The sequence below is a fragment of the Mangifera indica genome, chromosome 19 (genome assembly GCF_011075055.1).
Source record: "Mangifera indica cultivar Alphonso chromosome 19, CATAS_Mindica_2.1, whole genome shotgun sequence".
Taxonomy (NCBI): Eukaryota; Viridiplantae; Streptophyta; class Magnoliopsida; order Sapindales; family Anacardiaceae; genus Mangifera; species Mangifera indica.
In genome coordinates, this window is record NC_058155.1 from 12,963,704 (window position 1) to 12,979,952 (window position 16,249).

Sequence of the window (16,249 nt, forward strand, 5' to 3'; positions counted from 1 at the left end):
CATGTTCAGATTGGCAAGCCCATCTCTATTTGGGAAGTAAGTAGTATTGTTATGGTCTTTGTGATAACTCTGATTCACTTATCAACCTCACCGGCTCAACCAACCTACTCAGAAGCCCGCCCATTGGATGATGGGCTTTGCAAGTTTTAATAATTTCATCTTCACCTCACCTAATCCTCAAAAAATATTTAATATTTGAGACAGGAAATTAATTAATGTCTTACCATATTAATACTACACTCATAACAAATGTAATAAATATACTTTGCTTCATGTAAAGGGAAACGTTGACGTGTAGACTATATTGTTGTATTTCTATATGTTTCATTTAAGACATAACTTTATTGCCTGTAGACTGTAGTGGAATGTGGATTCAATTGGAGATCGATCCAACTCTACTCTAGACTAGATGGATCCGACTCACGCTTCATACATGACCAGAATTGAATTGAATCATCCCGTCTCATGCAAATACTCGCCAAATGCTATCCAATTAATCGCCAAACTTTCTCTCGAAGATTTCAGTGAGATTTACATTATTTATTTATTTATTTATTCAGCACTACCTACCTCACTGACCCTTTACCGCGTATCTACCACACGCAACATGAACCATACACATTTTTTATATATTTAGAAAGATATTTTTTATTTTTTATTTTTTGACAATTATATTATATTATAGGATAGGATAGCTATTCTTTCCTTCTTTTTTATATCTGATCATACGGTTCACTTGCTGTGGAGCAATCTGAAACTCAATTGCCCTTACCAAGATTCGAATTGAATCCAATCACCCTCGCTTATTATAGAGCGTGATTATCACGTCCATGTATCAGGATGTGGATATGGTTCATAGAGCGTAACTGAATAGCCGGTATTTTATTACTACGCAAAGCAAAGCAAAAACCAGGTTGAAATTCATACAAAGTTACAGAATATTTTTCCCGAGTAGAGGAGGTGGTTAGAACAGCCTCTTCTCGTACGGACACTTTGGGTGAAACGTGGCTATCATCCATGGGATGTGCAAGTATGGCCGTCTAATTAAAGGAAATAAGTTTCACTGACGACTGCTTATAATTAAAAAGCCTGAAATGAAACAGTGGCTATGCAATGAAGAAGAAAATAGGCAGCCGTTTGATTGTCAGAGTGTTTCATGGACTGGAGGACGCCAAGGTGGCAAAATGTAAAAAACTGAAGCAGGTTGGAAGATGACACCTGAGTTTGGATAGTGCAATGCAATGGTGGAGTCTGGAGATCTAACGGCTGTGTGTGTATAATTGTAATCATGGGGGAGAAAGAGTGGGCGTTTTTTAGATGCATTTAAGAGGCTTCGGATTTTCCGTCTTCTGGAAGTCTAAAATCTATGAGCTTTGAGAGAAACAGCGAATTGGGTGTTTATGAATTCTCATGTTGATTACGGAATCTCGCATAATACATTTGAAGGTTCATTCTTACTTGCTATTGCTGTTGCAGTGAGTTTTCCGTATCTGACATTTTATCTCTGGCCTTTGATTTTTCGATTTTAATCTTCTCTGTATCATCTGCTTTATAATATTTCACAAAGAACCTGATTCTCTGAACACGAGGAGCGAATTACTTTTTCTTCTTTATTAGCTTTTTTGTCTTCTGTCCCTTTCTCTGGCTTTTGGTAGCTAGAACTACTCAACACTCACACACGGAGAAGGAAGTGGAGAGATATCTGTCAACTACATTGATTTTCTCTTTCTTTAGAAAACCCAAACGCCACTTTTTCACTTTTTCTCTCCTGTAAAAAATTGAACTAACAGCAAACAAAGCATAACTTCTTTCATTTTTTATCTCTTTCTTCTCATTTCCCTTGTTTTACGCTTTTAGTTACAAATATATATATTTATACATAAGCAATTACGAGCTGATTTTTCTTCGTTTATTTGAAGAGAAAAGATCTGGATTCGGGTTTAAAGGCGTTTATGTTGTATAGATCGATTCAGAGCCGTCGAAGCAATTTTTAAAAGGAAAATGATTACAGAAATGGACAATAGTCGAGACGTGAGGCGAGGAGTCAGTCGGTTCTCGAGACAACAGATGAAGCAATCTGAACAAAAGCTCCTCTCGGCTTCTGCTGGTGAATTTACTGTACTCTCCTTGTCATTATATATATATAAAACCCCATTTCATCTACTTGTCGTTTTCCCATGCATATTCTTTTTATGTGTTGGCGGGGGTGGTGATAAGAGTCTTGCAGATAATGCGTATCTCTTGTTTTATCTCCTTTTTATGGCTTTCTTATTGTTTTTTATGTTTTTCGGATTTGAAGGTTTGGATGGTGTAGTTGGTGATGACTTCGTTTCTTTGGAGAAATCGAAGAAAGAGAGACTTACTAAAAAATTAAGTGTTGTTAATAAAGCCAGTTCAACCCGCCAAGACTCTGAAACTGGCTGTAAAAAAATGTCGTCTGATAGAGATAGAGATAATGAATTTCCTTCCCAATCACATTCTTTCAAGCTCCCCAAGAAGGTATCTGTGTGTCTCATGAATTGACAACGATGTCGTTTCCTCTTTTATTTTCATTTATACTTTTTTTTTTCCAATTTGTTTAGCAGTTTTCTGATGACTGCAATGGCGTTGATCATGCATCTATTCCCCGTAAACTACGGTCAGGTATGTTTGTTTGTAATAAAAAATGGAACTTTTTCCTCTTATCTCTTCAACTAATCTTTCTCTTATTGTAATTGATGTTGTATTTGGTGGGTCTTCCACGAAGTTTCCCTCTTTGGTTTTTATCGCTTATTATTTCATTACAACTCAAGCAAAACTGGAGCCTTTTGCTTTATCTTTCTTTTCATGGACGCTAGAGTCTGTTTCCTCCAACTTTGATGTTGGCTTATTCTTTTGAAATAATTATATTGTGTTCGAGATTTTTTTTCCTTCTTCCCTTCAGAAGCTAACTTTTTCCAAGGGAGATACTTTTGCTTTATATGAATTATAGAAGGTTTTATCTAATGATTAATACTATATGTATTAATAATTAGTACAACTCAGTGTACATTGTGTTACTATATGATTTAGTGCTAATTTATAATCAGTCAACCACACAGTGATATATCATTATCGAGGTGTACATAGTTTTATTATTTTTGAATTAAAAGGTGGATAGTAAAGACAATAATCAAATCGATGATATGTCTGTGTGTGTATTACATTGTTGATGTTTGGGAAATTCGGGTTTCACACTTTCAGCTATGAAGAAGCGAAATCGCAAATCGATTTCTCCACCACTTCCAGATTCAAAGAAGCTGAACCATACAATGTGTGGAGTTAAATCACCCAAAAAGAATGGCCTGAAGAAGTCCAAACTGAATTTGGTTAGTCGGTTATCTCCAGCTGGTCATTTCATTTCATAATCTTTCTGGATTGAGGAATTTGATCCATATAGGTGGAATTTACTTTTGTAGAAACAAGGTAGCTCAGACTCGACCCCAAAGCAGGGCATAGGGTCAATCACTAAGGATGAGAAAGAAGTTGTGGAGACCTTGTATGCTTTGGCAGAAATGTTCTCGGACAATGACAATGCTAATAAGAATAATTTGGAGAATTCCCCTTCAGAAGCGAAACCTCCGGCTTTGCCAGAATGTAGGGAGAGCCCTCCAACTGCCTTTAAAGGTGGATTTTTCTTGTCTGCATCTATTGATTCTTGCAAAATTGTTAACCTTAGTTAGGTCTCTAAAGTTATTGTTTATTAGATTCTGCAGTTTCAAGGGAGGGCTTTAGCTCGATCTGCCCTGTGAGAACTTCAGAGGTTGTGCCTTCTTCTAATCTAGAAACTTCACTTGAAGAAACTGGTAAAATCAATTCTTTGGGCAAACCTAATGTTGGAGAAAAATCTGATTCACATGCCTGTGAAATTTTCCCTATGAAATCAGATACCTGTGTTCCTCAAGTGAATCTATGTAGCACTATGGCTTCATTGGCTAAGAGTTCTTATAATGCTGATTTGCCATTATGTGATCCTGCAAAGTTGCATGTTCCAGCTGAAATAAGTTTTGATTCAAGGTTTCTTGTTTCTCATTAAATTTAGTTCTCCTTTCTTGTCTTTCCTTTTATGTTGACCTCTTATCAACTCACTTATTTTTATGGTTTTCTTTCTGAAGTAGATCAAAGCAGTCCATTGACAAGGATGCACCACTTCTTGGGAGAGAACCACGGCTCACAATGGGGGTAAGCAGAGCCTTCAAGTGTAGATTAATGTTTCTTTTCTTGATGAAGCTGCTTCTAATCAGGTGTCTTTGGTTTATATGTTAGGCCACTGTCAACAAAAGTCATTTGGTACAACAAGATAGGGTCATGGATTCTGGAAAAAAGGGTATGCTTCATGACTGCTTAGTAGATTGAATTGCTGGCCAAATTTATTCCTAGTTTGTGAATTCTGATACATAGTTCTTTCATATTATTGTACTCAATGAACGGTGACTAACATCTATTTAGTTCTTTGTTTAAAGGCTTAGCATTATGGCCTGAATTGTCACCGATATTGTCACATGGTTCTGGCTGTCCTGGTCCTTCTTTGCAGTAATTTCCTCGGTTCTTATGCCTTCAGTGTTTACCTTATATCCTTTCTCCATAATCTCACCTATGAAACCAATGCAGGTCCTCTACTGCAAAAGATCCAGCGTGGCTTGATGCACCCATATGTGACTCCAACCCATCTTCTTTTGACAATGGTCCTTTATCTGGAAAGGTGAAATGTTACAACTTTTCAATCTTATCTATTTGTTTCTATAGGAAAAGGGAAAAAAAAAAAAAACACTGTACCATTTGAAGCAGCTCATTGTCATCTGGCGGATACCAATCTCTGCAGGTTTCTAAAGGGGCCACTGGTAGGTTGCTGAAGAGGTGCACAGCTCATGTCTACATCGCTTGTCTTATTCACAATCTAAATAAACCTGAGATAAAACAAAATTTGTCTCTACAGCCTAATCAAGTGAAACCACCAAATGAAGGGGAAAAGCAAGGGGTATTTAAGGCTATTAATGATTTTGAAAGGGTGGATAAAGGTGCAAATGGAGTTATATTGACCAACGATGTTCCTTATACTACTTCTGAAAGAGATTCATGTGAAGGCAGAGGTGGCATTCTTCAGCACAAGAGGCTTTATCAAGATCAGCAACAGAATACTGAGGCATCTCGAGCAAACACTCTACAAAAGCAGGTGGATGTGATATTGCAAATTGGAGATGATTGCCTCCTTCCTAATTTACTGATCACTTAAATGGTTTCTGCAGAGTTTCGATTTCTTGTCTTTGTCAGCTGGAAATGTTGAAGCAGAAGCTAATAACAGCTCTAACAGAGCTGGAAAAAATGGATTAGAACCATCATCACGCTTTGAAGTTTCCCATCTTCATTCGCTTATTCAGCACAAATTCATGCCTTCTTCTATGTCACAATGTCACTATACCTCATCTGTTTGCCCAGACCAATTTTCTGCATCTACATCCGCACAGCAGGTTTTCTTTATTTTTGAGCAATTTATATCTCATCTATGAGGCTTTTAGTTGAGGTATATAATTTGAAGTATTGAGGGTTATGTTGTAATCTATTTGCAGATACCTCCATATCTCAGCAGCAGCCCTTATCTTGGCCCATCCCGAACAAGTTCTTTCCCAGTCTTGACAAAGCAACAGCATCAACAACAGGTGTGGGCGGCGCAGCTAAACGCCCAATACAGATCTGGGGGAACTTCTACAGCGATGAACCAATTTCCAAGCTGGCTAAATGGGAGACAGGATCCTAACTTGTTTCCATGCCCCCAGTCAATTTCATCGTTTGAAGTAGTTGGCTCCAAGTATGGTTCAATTCTTCAACAACGTCAGCCACAGTTAGTGGCCATTGCTTCATCTTTACCACCACCTCCCAGGGTGAAAAGGCTTGACCACCATCTCCCATCAGTTTATGAAGAAATTGAAAGTGGTTTTTGCACTGGTGGTGCATTGCCTTTGCAATTACTCTGCAATGAACGCCTCTAGAGCAGGGTGATTGGTGAGTAACTTTTAAGTTATTCTTTTGCCTTCCTGCTGACGAAGAGAATTGTTGATCACCCTTTATATGGTAAAAAGTAAATCATCCAAAGATTGGGGAAAAGTGCTTGATAACATTTTGTGATCATGAACAGCTTATAAGAAGGATAGTAGGAAGATTATTTTTGTATATGCTTATGTTTCCCAAAAAAGAAATACCCACTTGCACATTTAAAATTCTGATTCATTTTATGCATGTTGCTACTGTGATGAGCTTCAGAGACCATGATTGTCAGTAGGAATACAATTTAGGGTTGAATGGAAATTTTTTACTCAATGAACGCCCTACTTAAATTTTTTTCTTAGGAAGTTTGGAAAAAATAATCTTTAAATTGTCCATAAATTTCGTAGTTTAATTTTAAAGGTGAATGAACCTTCTTAATGATATTATCTACGCTGATTCTCAAATTAGTCATTTAGATTATTATTAATTGATTTATTTCATAAATTGATTAACTCGAACAAGGGCAAGTATTAGCTCAGTTCTAAAATGGTAAGTTTGAGATTAAGTTTGATTGGATCATTAATGAGTAAGTTTTTTAGTTGTTCAGTGGGAAGAGTCAAACTCTAGATGAAATTTTCTTGCCCTGAACTTGATTTGCAAAAGCTATACATCTCTCCTAGTTCAAATAACCTGAATTGAATCCACTGCTATTACCAACCCAAGTGCAGTTATAATTAAATTGTATCTGATTTAGTGTGATAATAGTTAGTACAATTTGATTGAAATTGCACCGAACCAATTACAATTCCCACCTAATGACACCATCCTATGTGCAATTCAAATATTATCGCATCATGCCATATGCAATATAACCGAATTCTCTATTACCTAGTTTGCTAAATGAACAAAATCTCACCTAACTCGTTTTCTATCAATGAATGTTGTCAATGACTTTTTAAAATTTCAATAATTATTAACACTTAAAAACGTAGGGTAAAAATATGTTTCATAAAATTTTGGATAAATTTTTTATTTTCAGTTGTAGTAAACATTACAAAAGTAAATAAAGAGTAGTTTCAATCTTTGTAGGCAAAAATTATACAATTTTTACACTTATAAATGTGTCATGATATAATTAAATGATTTTGAATTAATGATAAGATATCACTCAATCATATGATAACATATCTCTATGTATACATATTTGTGTATCAAAAAAAGGTATACGTAACATTGCTCAAATTAAACATATAACAAACCTCAAGTGAAAAAATCTCATTTCACTTCCATCAAAACCAATAGTATACTTGTGTTAGCCTCTAGGTTAGAAGAGTCATAATAGAAATCAAAGTTCAATGTATCCATCCTTATAGTTAGGTATTTATTGGCCAAAGGACTTATTCCCACTCAAAGTATGTTGTTTTCACTCATTAACTTGAAAATTTCATTTACTAACTCACAAGCAATTAAAGTTAATAAAACCCTTACCTTTTAAATTGTATCTCCTTCGTCTCTTAAGCTCTAAAAACTAACAATTTCATCCCTTGACCAAATTTTAAAAAATAACATTTTCCCCCTAGACACCATTTTCCTCTCAACTTTACCTCTCCCTTCGACGATCTCCCTTCGACGATCTCCCTCCTCTTCTGAACCTCTAACAAACATCAATTAAATCCGAGATGACAAAACTTTTCATCTTCTCAAATGAAGATAAGATCTTCATCTTCATATTCTCAACTTCAATCGACGTCGAACGAAAGTCCAAAAGAGGAGAAAGAGCGCCGAAAGGAGAGAAAGAGTTACAAGGAAGATGTCGCCAGAGTTTGAAAAATAAACCCTAGGAGAAAAAATATCATTTTTTAAAACTTGACCTAGGAAAAAATAATTAGTTTTTACGGTTTATAGAAAAAATAAAAAATTAAATTTATTTTTAATATTACATATGAAATGACAATTTTGTCCTTAAAACTAACAGACTTAATCATCCATTAATAGATAAAAAAGATTTTCAAAATTAAAAGACAAAAACTTGAAAAACCAATATACTTGGGTAGGAATAAGTGCTTTGGCCAGCATTTATTTAAAATTTTACATATATATATATATATATATATATATATATATATAAAAGTTAAAAAAGAAAACAGTACCGTCAAGAAGGGATGGTGTGGAACGTGTTCCGTGTTCAATTCTGATAAAACAGGAAGGGTAGAGTTTTCCATTTCTAATGAACACGAGAAATATTGGCTGAGCAAAAAATGGTTATACAAATTATATTTAAGCACCATCAAGGGAAAATCTATAAAAAATACAAACCAAACTGCAATCCAAATAACATTTACTAGTAATTGATTCTTCACTCTAGCTTCTCCAGTTCCCCCATTCTCTCAATGATTGCCTGCATGTTACAGAAAAAAGATCAATATTGGTGCAAATTATGGTGTCATAGTAATTAATAATCCCAACAGCCAGTGTAATAGAGGGAATAGAAGTACTTTTGTCATTGAAATTAAAGAGAAACATTGTATCCGGAAAACAATGAACACCACAAAGCCTGAAAAGTGGTGCACGTTAATGTAACAAGCCAAGATTCTAGAAACCTAACAGACCAAAGGCTGAATCACCTAGGGTGATGAGATTTCAGAAAAGGGGAGAGGCTACCAATGCTAGGGGCTCCAAAATAGCTTAAATGGTTGACAAAGTCAGGGCTTAGACAAACCAAAAATACCAAAAGTAATTAAAGATCCAAGAAATGCATACCCTCTTGCTTGTTTCTTGAAGTTCTCCAGCTAGAATAAATTCGTCAAGTATCAGATAAACCTTTAGGAGGAAAAAAGGACAATGAATCATAGTGACCATAACAAAAAATAAAGTGATCAGTAATAATGCCTCAGCAGAAAATAGATGTATAAATGATGAGATCAGGTATCTGCACATATATTCCAACATGACAAAACATAAAATGAATGCTTGACCAAGGACATTTCTAATATGCTGAACAAAGGTTTTATATTCTTTAAGAGAGGCCAGTCTAAATGAACACAGCAAGCAGTATAACTCAATTTAGAGCCAATGGTAAAGATTGCAAAGTACAAAATGATCATGCAGAACAGAAGAGTTGGCATATAAAGATTTATTAATGTCAAGACAACATGGCATAATCTGTCTCTTGTAATTTCTGGTTAAAGTGCAGATATTTTTAAACCATCCACTGAATTCCCACCAAAAAGAGGAAACAAGTTTAGTTTTTGAGTTCTCATCAATACTTTAACTGGAGTGGGCACTAGTGAATAATTAATTGACACCATGACATCAAACACGAGAAAAGATATATATTGGGAAAAGAAGTATTCCCGGTAGATGTGGAAAGCAAGGATACACTTATACATAATAATTCATCAAAATGATCACATACCTTGTGAAAATTAAATACCAAATCTAGCTCACACACATTGCTGAAGAAATGATCCAATATCTCCACAAATAAATGGATGCACTCTAAATATGCCAATTCATTATCTGTTATGTCAACACAAAGCGAGAAGAATAATCCAGCATATCGCCTGTAGATTACCTTGTGTGTACGAAACTGCAAATGTAAACGTAGACCACACACCATGTTCACACACATCATTGGCAGTCGAAAATTGTATTCAAGACATTTATAAAGAGGATAGAAAAACATGGTATATCTAGAAAAAGAATTAAAATTAAAAATAAAATAAAAAACATTAAATTTCCTCTGGTAAGGGTCTCCCATTAAGCAGGAGAAAAAAACAAAAGCTTTAATAGTCATTACTTAAACAACAGAGGGCATTAATTCGTTTCAACGCAAGCATACTCAACTTGCCACCCAAATTGAGCCAGAACTAACTACAAAGGATCATGCAGACTTCAGAACTCTTCTATGAACCTTGGCAATCTAAACTGTAATCTCTAAATAGCAGCAAATACAGTACCTTTGAACCTCACCAAAGAATTCAAAACTTTTACAATTATAACTAGCAGAAAGCAATCTTGATTTACGACTTCATAAACCAAAGAAAGAATCAAAATTTAACAAGTTCCAATACAAAAGAAAAAATTTGTAATCATAATCCGTAAGAAATCCAGTCTTGCAAAACAAATGAAGAATTGCTATAACAGTGAGAATTATAATTTGATTTCCAGCATTTCTCAGTTACCAAACAGAGCACTATAGTAATCAGCAACAATTGTAAGACAAGAATCATAATCGCCAACCTCGACAAAATTCGTAAACTTGGGGTCTCTGTTCACGACCAACCGATGAACCTAAAAAATATATATATAAATTCAAAACCCTAAAAGAGAAACAAAAAAAAAAAAGATTTTGAAAAATATTATATAAATATAAAAAAAATGTTACCTCGTATTCAACCTTGTGCTTCTCGGAATCCTCGAGGGGAACATAGTACTTTGCAAGCCGAGTCTTGCCTTGCCTATTTTGTAACAATATGAACCGGATCTGCCAGATCAACCAAACAAATCAAAATCACAGTTTTTATTTCAAAATGTAAGAAGCGACCACTGCTAAAATCAATAATATAATCAAAGGTACCATTATTGAAAGATTGCAGAACGAATTAAGAAGTGACAGCTACGAATTATGCGCCCAGAGGAGAAAATCTAGTGCTCTGTAAAGTTTTTCTTAGTTTCAGGCAGCCGTGTTGAAAAAAGCTTGAAGGGTGAACGCATTTAAATTTGACACACTCCATTTATAATTTTATATTTTAATTAGCTGAATTACCATATACCCCCTAAACTTTAATAAAATAAATGTTACCCTTTAGGTTCAGGGAGTCTGTTTTCCCACACATTACCAAATTCTGTCTGCTCCAATGTTAGGTGAAAGGATAAATGGGAATTTCATTAAAGCTCAAACTTGACTCCTTCGAGCCATCTCTTTTCACAGGCATCATTGCACCAAAGTTCACTTTATCAACAATTCTTTACCTTCTTTAGTGATTTTTTTAAAACAATTTTTCTTAATTTGAACTGTTCTTTATTTTTTTCTTTAATGATATTGTTATTCTATTAAATGAGTTGAATTTGATTTTGAGTTAAACTTAATCTAAGTATTATTCGAGTTTGGTTGGGCTGGAATCCACACCCTTCATATACCTTGAAACCAAAGAAACTTCGGTAAACAAGGCATTGTTACTTACGGAGTCACAATTATTTGTTGTACAAACATGGCATCAGTAGATTACAAAGAATTTCTGAATTGACAATATGGTTGGAGTCTCAGTCTCTTATTCTCAAGCAAGGCAAATGGAGGAGGCAGCTACTTTACAAAATCCAATATTACTAACACTACATGAGCTAATTACATGGGATGGTCTAGTAGTTGTGATCATATTTGGAGTTTGCTGAAGCCAAAAGAGCTGCTTCTATGCCAGAGCCATCTTTAGTGTGTTCTATCACTACATTCTTTGATGTTTCAGACCCCAGAAGCTCAGTCACTGCCTCTTGCAGGTACTTTCTGTACTGAGGGTAGTTCTCATACAACCCTCCATCCATAGCCACTACTGTCCTCTTCCCAAGGACTAGACCTTTTGAATCATCCTCCATTTTCTGTAGAATGCCTACAATTCCTGAGCCAGCTAACCGCCCACCTCGTTTCACAATTGTGCCACATACTTCTACCACTATCTTCCTTGCATTTAAACTGGATTCTACCTGATCTGAACAACAACAAACACCAGCAGATTACTGAACATATTAAGAAGAACCAATTGCCTGTCAAAGTTATTACTATTAATAACCTTCTCAGTTCAAACATTACCCCTGGAAGCTGCTACTTTCAGCAATGCAGGAGAAGGTTGCAAAAGAGATAAACAGGTTTCTTATGATTTTCAGAATTCTAAAGAAACATTTGAAAATAATTTCCAGATTTCAAGGTTTTTGCCAATGGTGTACATTCTTATATCTCTAGTTCAGCTGAATTTTGAAATGGTTACATGGGTTGAGAAATTTGCCCCTACTACTTCATATAAGATTGATCCGACCACTTGAAAATCTTCAGAGTTGTCCTGTTGCATAGCACATAGATGTGGGGTCCTATAAATTTCAGTGGATAACATAAATCAGTCGAAAGAGAACTTTAATTTGACTCAACATAAATGCTTAATCATTCTTTTGCCTGTGGAGATTTCGAAACTTTCACAGAGATTATAATTGGAAACTTTAGGTGCATAACAAGAGAGAGGCAACCCACACGGTTGGTGTTAGAACTCATATATATATTTTCCGCAGGAAAAGAGGAAGCAAAAAAGAGAAGACCTTTGGCTCTGGGAGAAAAGATCAGGAAACCACTGCTCTATTACAAATTCAGCCACAGAAATAGAGTGACGTGGCGAAAGAAAGGAAAAAGGCAAAAGAAGTGACGGCTGGAAAAAGTTTAAAAAGAAGGAGGCGCTTCAGAGGAGGCAGGATGCAATATTTTGGGAAAAGTGGGGAGAGAGTAATTCTCTCGGAAGCAGGGCTTAGGCAGTGGGGACTCTATTGAGTTTTTGTGAATCTCTTTGTGAAGCTGACATGTTAAAGGGTTATTTGGGCCTGGGTCATATATTTTGGTTGGGTTAGTGGAAGGGTTAATGAAAAATTGGGTTGGGTATTGAAGGTGTAATAGTGATATAGTGATAAGTTTCAGTGGTTTCCTGATCTTTTCTCCCAGAGCCAAAGGTCTTCTCTTTTTTGCTTCCTCTTTTCCTGCGGAAAATATATATATGAGTTCTAACAGTTGGCTTTGGAGCCAAAACAAAGGAAACCAGTTGTTTTTCTTTGGTAAGTAGTATAGCGTTAGAAAATGAAAAGCTACTATCTTGATGGAATTTTATGAACCCAAGAAAAAATTACCAATATATCTCTGTCCAGTGATCTTTAATTGGTGTCTGTAGACACGTCAATTGAGTCGGATCAAATAGAGGTTTAGCACGAAGCATGAAAAAAAATCCACAACACAAAAAAACCCGATTCGATATTATAGTATGTTGAGCTAGGCCCATAGACTTATTGGGTTGCGCATTGACCTTTAATATTAATCTCATGTACTGACCCAATCCGATACTGTTTAAAAATAAAAATATTTTTTTTTTTTGCTTCTGCTTTGTGTGCTTCCTTCTGCCTCCTAGCATAAGACTTCTGCTATAAGACAGAAACCTTGCTTCCTTTTACCTTGTGGCAGAAGCCTTGGCCTCCTTAATTATTTTTCTAAATTTTTTAACTTATTTATTTTTTCACTATATAAACTCATTCAATTTTTTTTTATTTTCATTTTCATTTATAAATCTCTCAATCTCAAGTGTTTTATTATATTTTCAATCTAATTTTCTTTCATCAACTCTCTTTCAAAAAATATCTGAATTTATAAATAATAATTTTTTTTGTTTATAATTTTATTTTTATTTTTATTTTATTATTACAAATAGATCAAGTATCAAATAAATTCAATCCATTTGAATATTATCATGGTATATATTTATTTATGTTTTATAATTTATACAGTATGTAAATTAATTTATTTATACTATGTTATTAATTTATAATATTTTTCATTATGTAACTACGATATTCTTCCGTCATAAGTGAAATATTATAAATAAAATATTTGAGATACTGTCTTTGATTTTAATAATTGAAAAATGATTTGTGTTTAAAAATTTTAAATAATTTTTTTTTAAATATTGATTAAATGGGTCGGGCCGGCCCATTTAAAGATAAGCCCCATTAAAACCCATTATTATATGGGTCAGATCTTAAGTCTTTATATATTAATGGGTTAATCCAGTCTGAAAGCTTATTTCTGTTTGGGTTTTGGGCCCAGCCCAGCCCATTGACACCTCTGGTGCCAGAGTGTTACGTAAGGTTTATTTATTCATAATCAATTCAGGTAATCTGTCCAAAGTATTGCAACCTCGTTTATCATAGGGAACTGGACCAACAAAGTGTAGCAAGGCACGTGTAGCAGGATTTATGTGGCAAAACAATTGAAATTAGTCTGATTCTAATTTCTAAACGTGAGTTTTTGTACTTTTTAGTATAATCTGTAGTTATGCAAATGAGAGTACTAGTACCCGAGTGAAAAAGGCTTTGATAGCTTTTCTGGAACGGAGTTGCCAAATAAAGCAGCTGCTTCAGCCAGCTTCAGCCGCGGTTGCCGAACAATCTCACCAAGATACATTCCTGAGATTGTCTTCTCAAATATCTGCCATGAATATGTCCCATAGTCAAATAAATTATAGAGCTACTTTGTAGATCAGTTATTAGAAATATGCGAATTAACAATGAAAAAAGGAACAAAAACTTACCTGCTCACCAGGATTTATACTAGCTTCTTCCATTTCTCTATCAAACTCGGTTAAGGGAAGACCTTTTGAGAATGCTCCCCACTCAGTGTTAATTATCTAAATTCAAGGAAATCTCATCAGGTTGTTGAACCAATTACAGAGAGAAAAAGTGTTAGCAGATAAGAGATACTCTTACACACCGTTCTTCCGGCAGAAGACTTATACCCCTGTAACTTAGGAATTACATCCATCCGTTCTACATAGCAAGCATTGGTTCTAGTACCCAAAATAACAGCAACCATGACATCATCGTCCCAGTACCTAGCTTCAGCTAACGTTCCCACAGTATCATTGACCTAATTTGCATCAGCAATTTCCGAACTGGTAACTCTTTAGTATGGAAACTGAATACAGAAATGCTGCTGGTATATTCTCATCATACCAGGGCAGACACTCGCATAACTAATCCTTGCCTTTTCATGGCCTCATTTAAACAAGCAACTACATCTTTTCCTGCCTGCAAAAGAATTCAGCACTCTATATTATGCCAGTATCAAGTAAAAGTTATTAACTTATTATCTACATAAAAGAGGTAACACAAGAAAAATATATCTAAATAGGACTTGGGAGTACTTTTCACAGTCACACACAATGAATACAGTGGATCATGTGTCTCATAGTTTCCAACAGCAGGTCACATCCATACTTGTACAACTAGTCAATATGGAATCTCAGGATTTAGGGCTTTAAATGTTACTAACAAATTGGGAAGTGAAATATTATATGTAAATCGTACATGAATCAGGAAAAATGTTTCCTAGCTATATAATTTCATTTTGCAGAAACCCAAACCGTTCCAGAGACAGCAAAGCCCTTGGTCCACTTTATTAGTATGCCAGAATCAACGGATGTCTGCTTCACAGGGAAAGAGAATGTAAATCCAATCTCCCTTTGCCTTCCATTGTGCAAGTGAAACTTTCCACCACCTTTTTGTGCAAATTTTGCCAGCCCAGATGCAATAAAATCAAAATGTTGCTACAGTTTTAGGGGCAAAAAATAATTTAGTAATATAAACAGATTGTTGTTCTAACAGACTTTAACAAAGGATACCAAACACACCTCAGAGGTACCAAACATTTAACTCTTGAGGAATGGAAACTTGTTCGAATTCAGTGGCCTCAACACGCTCAACTTTCCCACCTAATTGCACCCTCAACACCCTGAAGTTTATGCCTCCAAGATCCAATGCATAGAACAATCCTCTCTCATTCCTTTCAAATATGGTAATATTTCCTTCAGTGAAAACATAATTAAATTATAAGATGATAAAACATGAAGTGCAAAGTTTTTGAGATACCCAGTGGGCAAACTGTCAACATAACTGAGTATCATCTTAAGATCGCTGCCACCATCAACGGCAAGTCCAGCTCGCATATCAGCTGCCATAGCGTCTGCCACATGGCGAAGAAGGGGCAAGGGAGTTGCACACTTCTATAACTTGGTCAACATCGGAGCAACAGACAAAGCATTTGATCTCACGGCCATCCTAAACCGAGGGACACCTCTCGGTGACCGTGAGAGTCGGAAAGACCCAACAGCCGGCGAAAAAGCTGTTGCAGTAACGAACATTTTGAGTAGACGGTAAGATCTAAGTTGGAGGGAGAGTAAAGAAGAGTGAACAGTTAGGTTCAAACCAACGGGTTCTTCGACCAGCTAACTTCTAACTACTTAACGGTTCATCCATCACCTTCCAGTTCTATGTCCGAGACTCTTTTTTTTTTTTTTTTCTTTTCTGGGGTTTTAGAAGTTTATATTATAATTTAATATGGAACAAGGCAGACAGGTTGGGATTGGACCGACTGGACGATGTTGACGCCAACAACATCTCTGCTTTGTTGCTATTTGTCTTTTCGTGCTCTTAACTACACTACTGTGAAGAT

At 35.5% G+C, this 16,249-nt stretch overlaps 2 protein-coding genes and 1 pseudogene across 13 annotated transcripts; 1 reads left to right on the plus strand and 2 right to left on the minus strand.

Moving 5' to 3' along the window:
• Nucleotides 1-709: 709 nt before the first annotated feature.
• Nucleotides 710-6,279, plus strand: LOC123203557. Of its 12 annotated transcripts, none has more exons than XM_044619967.1 (15): nt 711-1,446; nt 1,964-2,107; nt 2,300-2,499; nt 2,583-2,643; nt 3,223-3,347; nt 3,438-3,645; nt 3,726-3,824; nt 3,906-4,035; nt 4,134-4,200; nt 4,285-4,345; nt 4,482-4,551; nt 4,630-4,720; nt 4,841-5,191; nt 5,265-5,486; nt 5,586-6,279. In XM_044619967.1, the coding sequence occupies exons 1-15, from the start codon at nt 1,401-1,403 to the stop codon at nt 6,003-6,005; spliced, it is 2,295 nt and encodes a 764-aa protein (XP_044475902.1). In that variant the 5' UTR covers nt 711-1,400; the 3' UTR covers nt 6,006-6,279. The 12 variants fall into 12 exon arrangements, with proteins under 12 accessions (XP_044475909.1, XP_044475902.1, XP_044475908.1 ...); XM_044619973.1 differs by having other exon boundaries at nt 3,735-3,824; XM_044619972.1 differs by having other exon boundaries at nt 712-1,446; nt 4,137-4,200.
• A 1,884-nt stretch (nt 6,280-8,163) lies between these two features.
• On the minus strand, nt 8,164-10,737 carry LOC123202713 (AP-2 complex subunit sigma). Its single transcript, XM_044618757.1, has 6 exons — nt 10,580-10,737; nt 10,388-10,486; nt 10,243-10,293; nt 9,416-9,589; nt 8,761-8,820; nt 8,164-8,398 (listed from the first exon to the last, which is right to left on the minus strand). Exons 1-6 carry the CDS (start codon nt 10,580-10,582, stop codon nt 8,357-8,359), a joined length of 429 nt encoding a protein of 142 aa, XP_044474692.1. The 5' UTR covers nt 10,583-10,737; the 3' UTR covers nt 8,164-8,356.
• A 419-nt stretch (nt 10,738-11,156) lies between these two features.
• LOC123203109 lies at nt 11,157-15,990 on the minus strand (annotated as a pseudogene).
• Between the last annotated feature and the right edge of the window lie 259 nt (nt 15,991-16,249).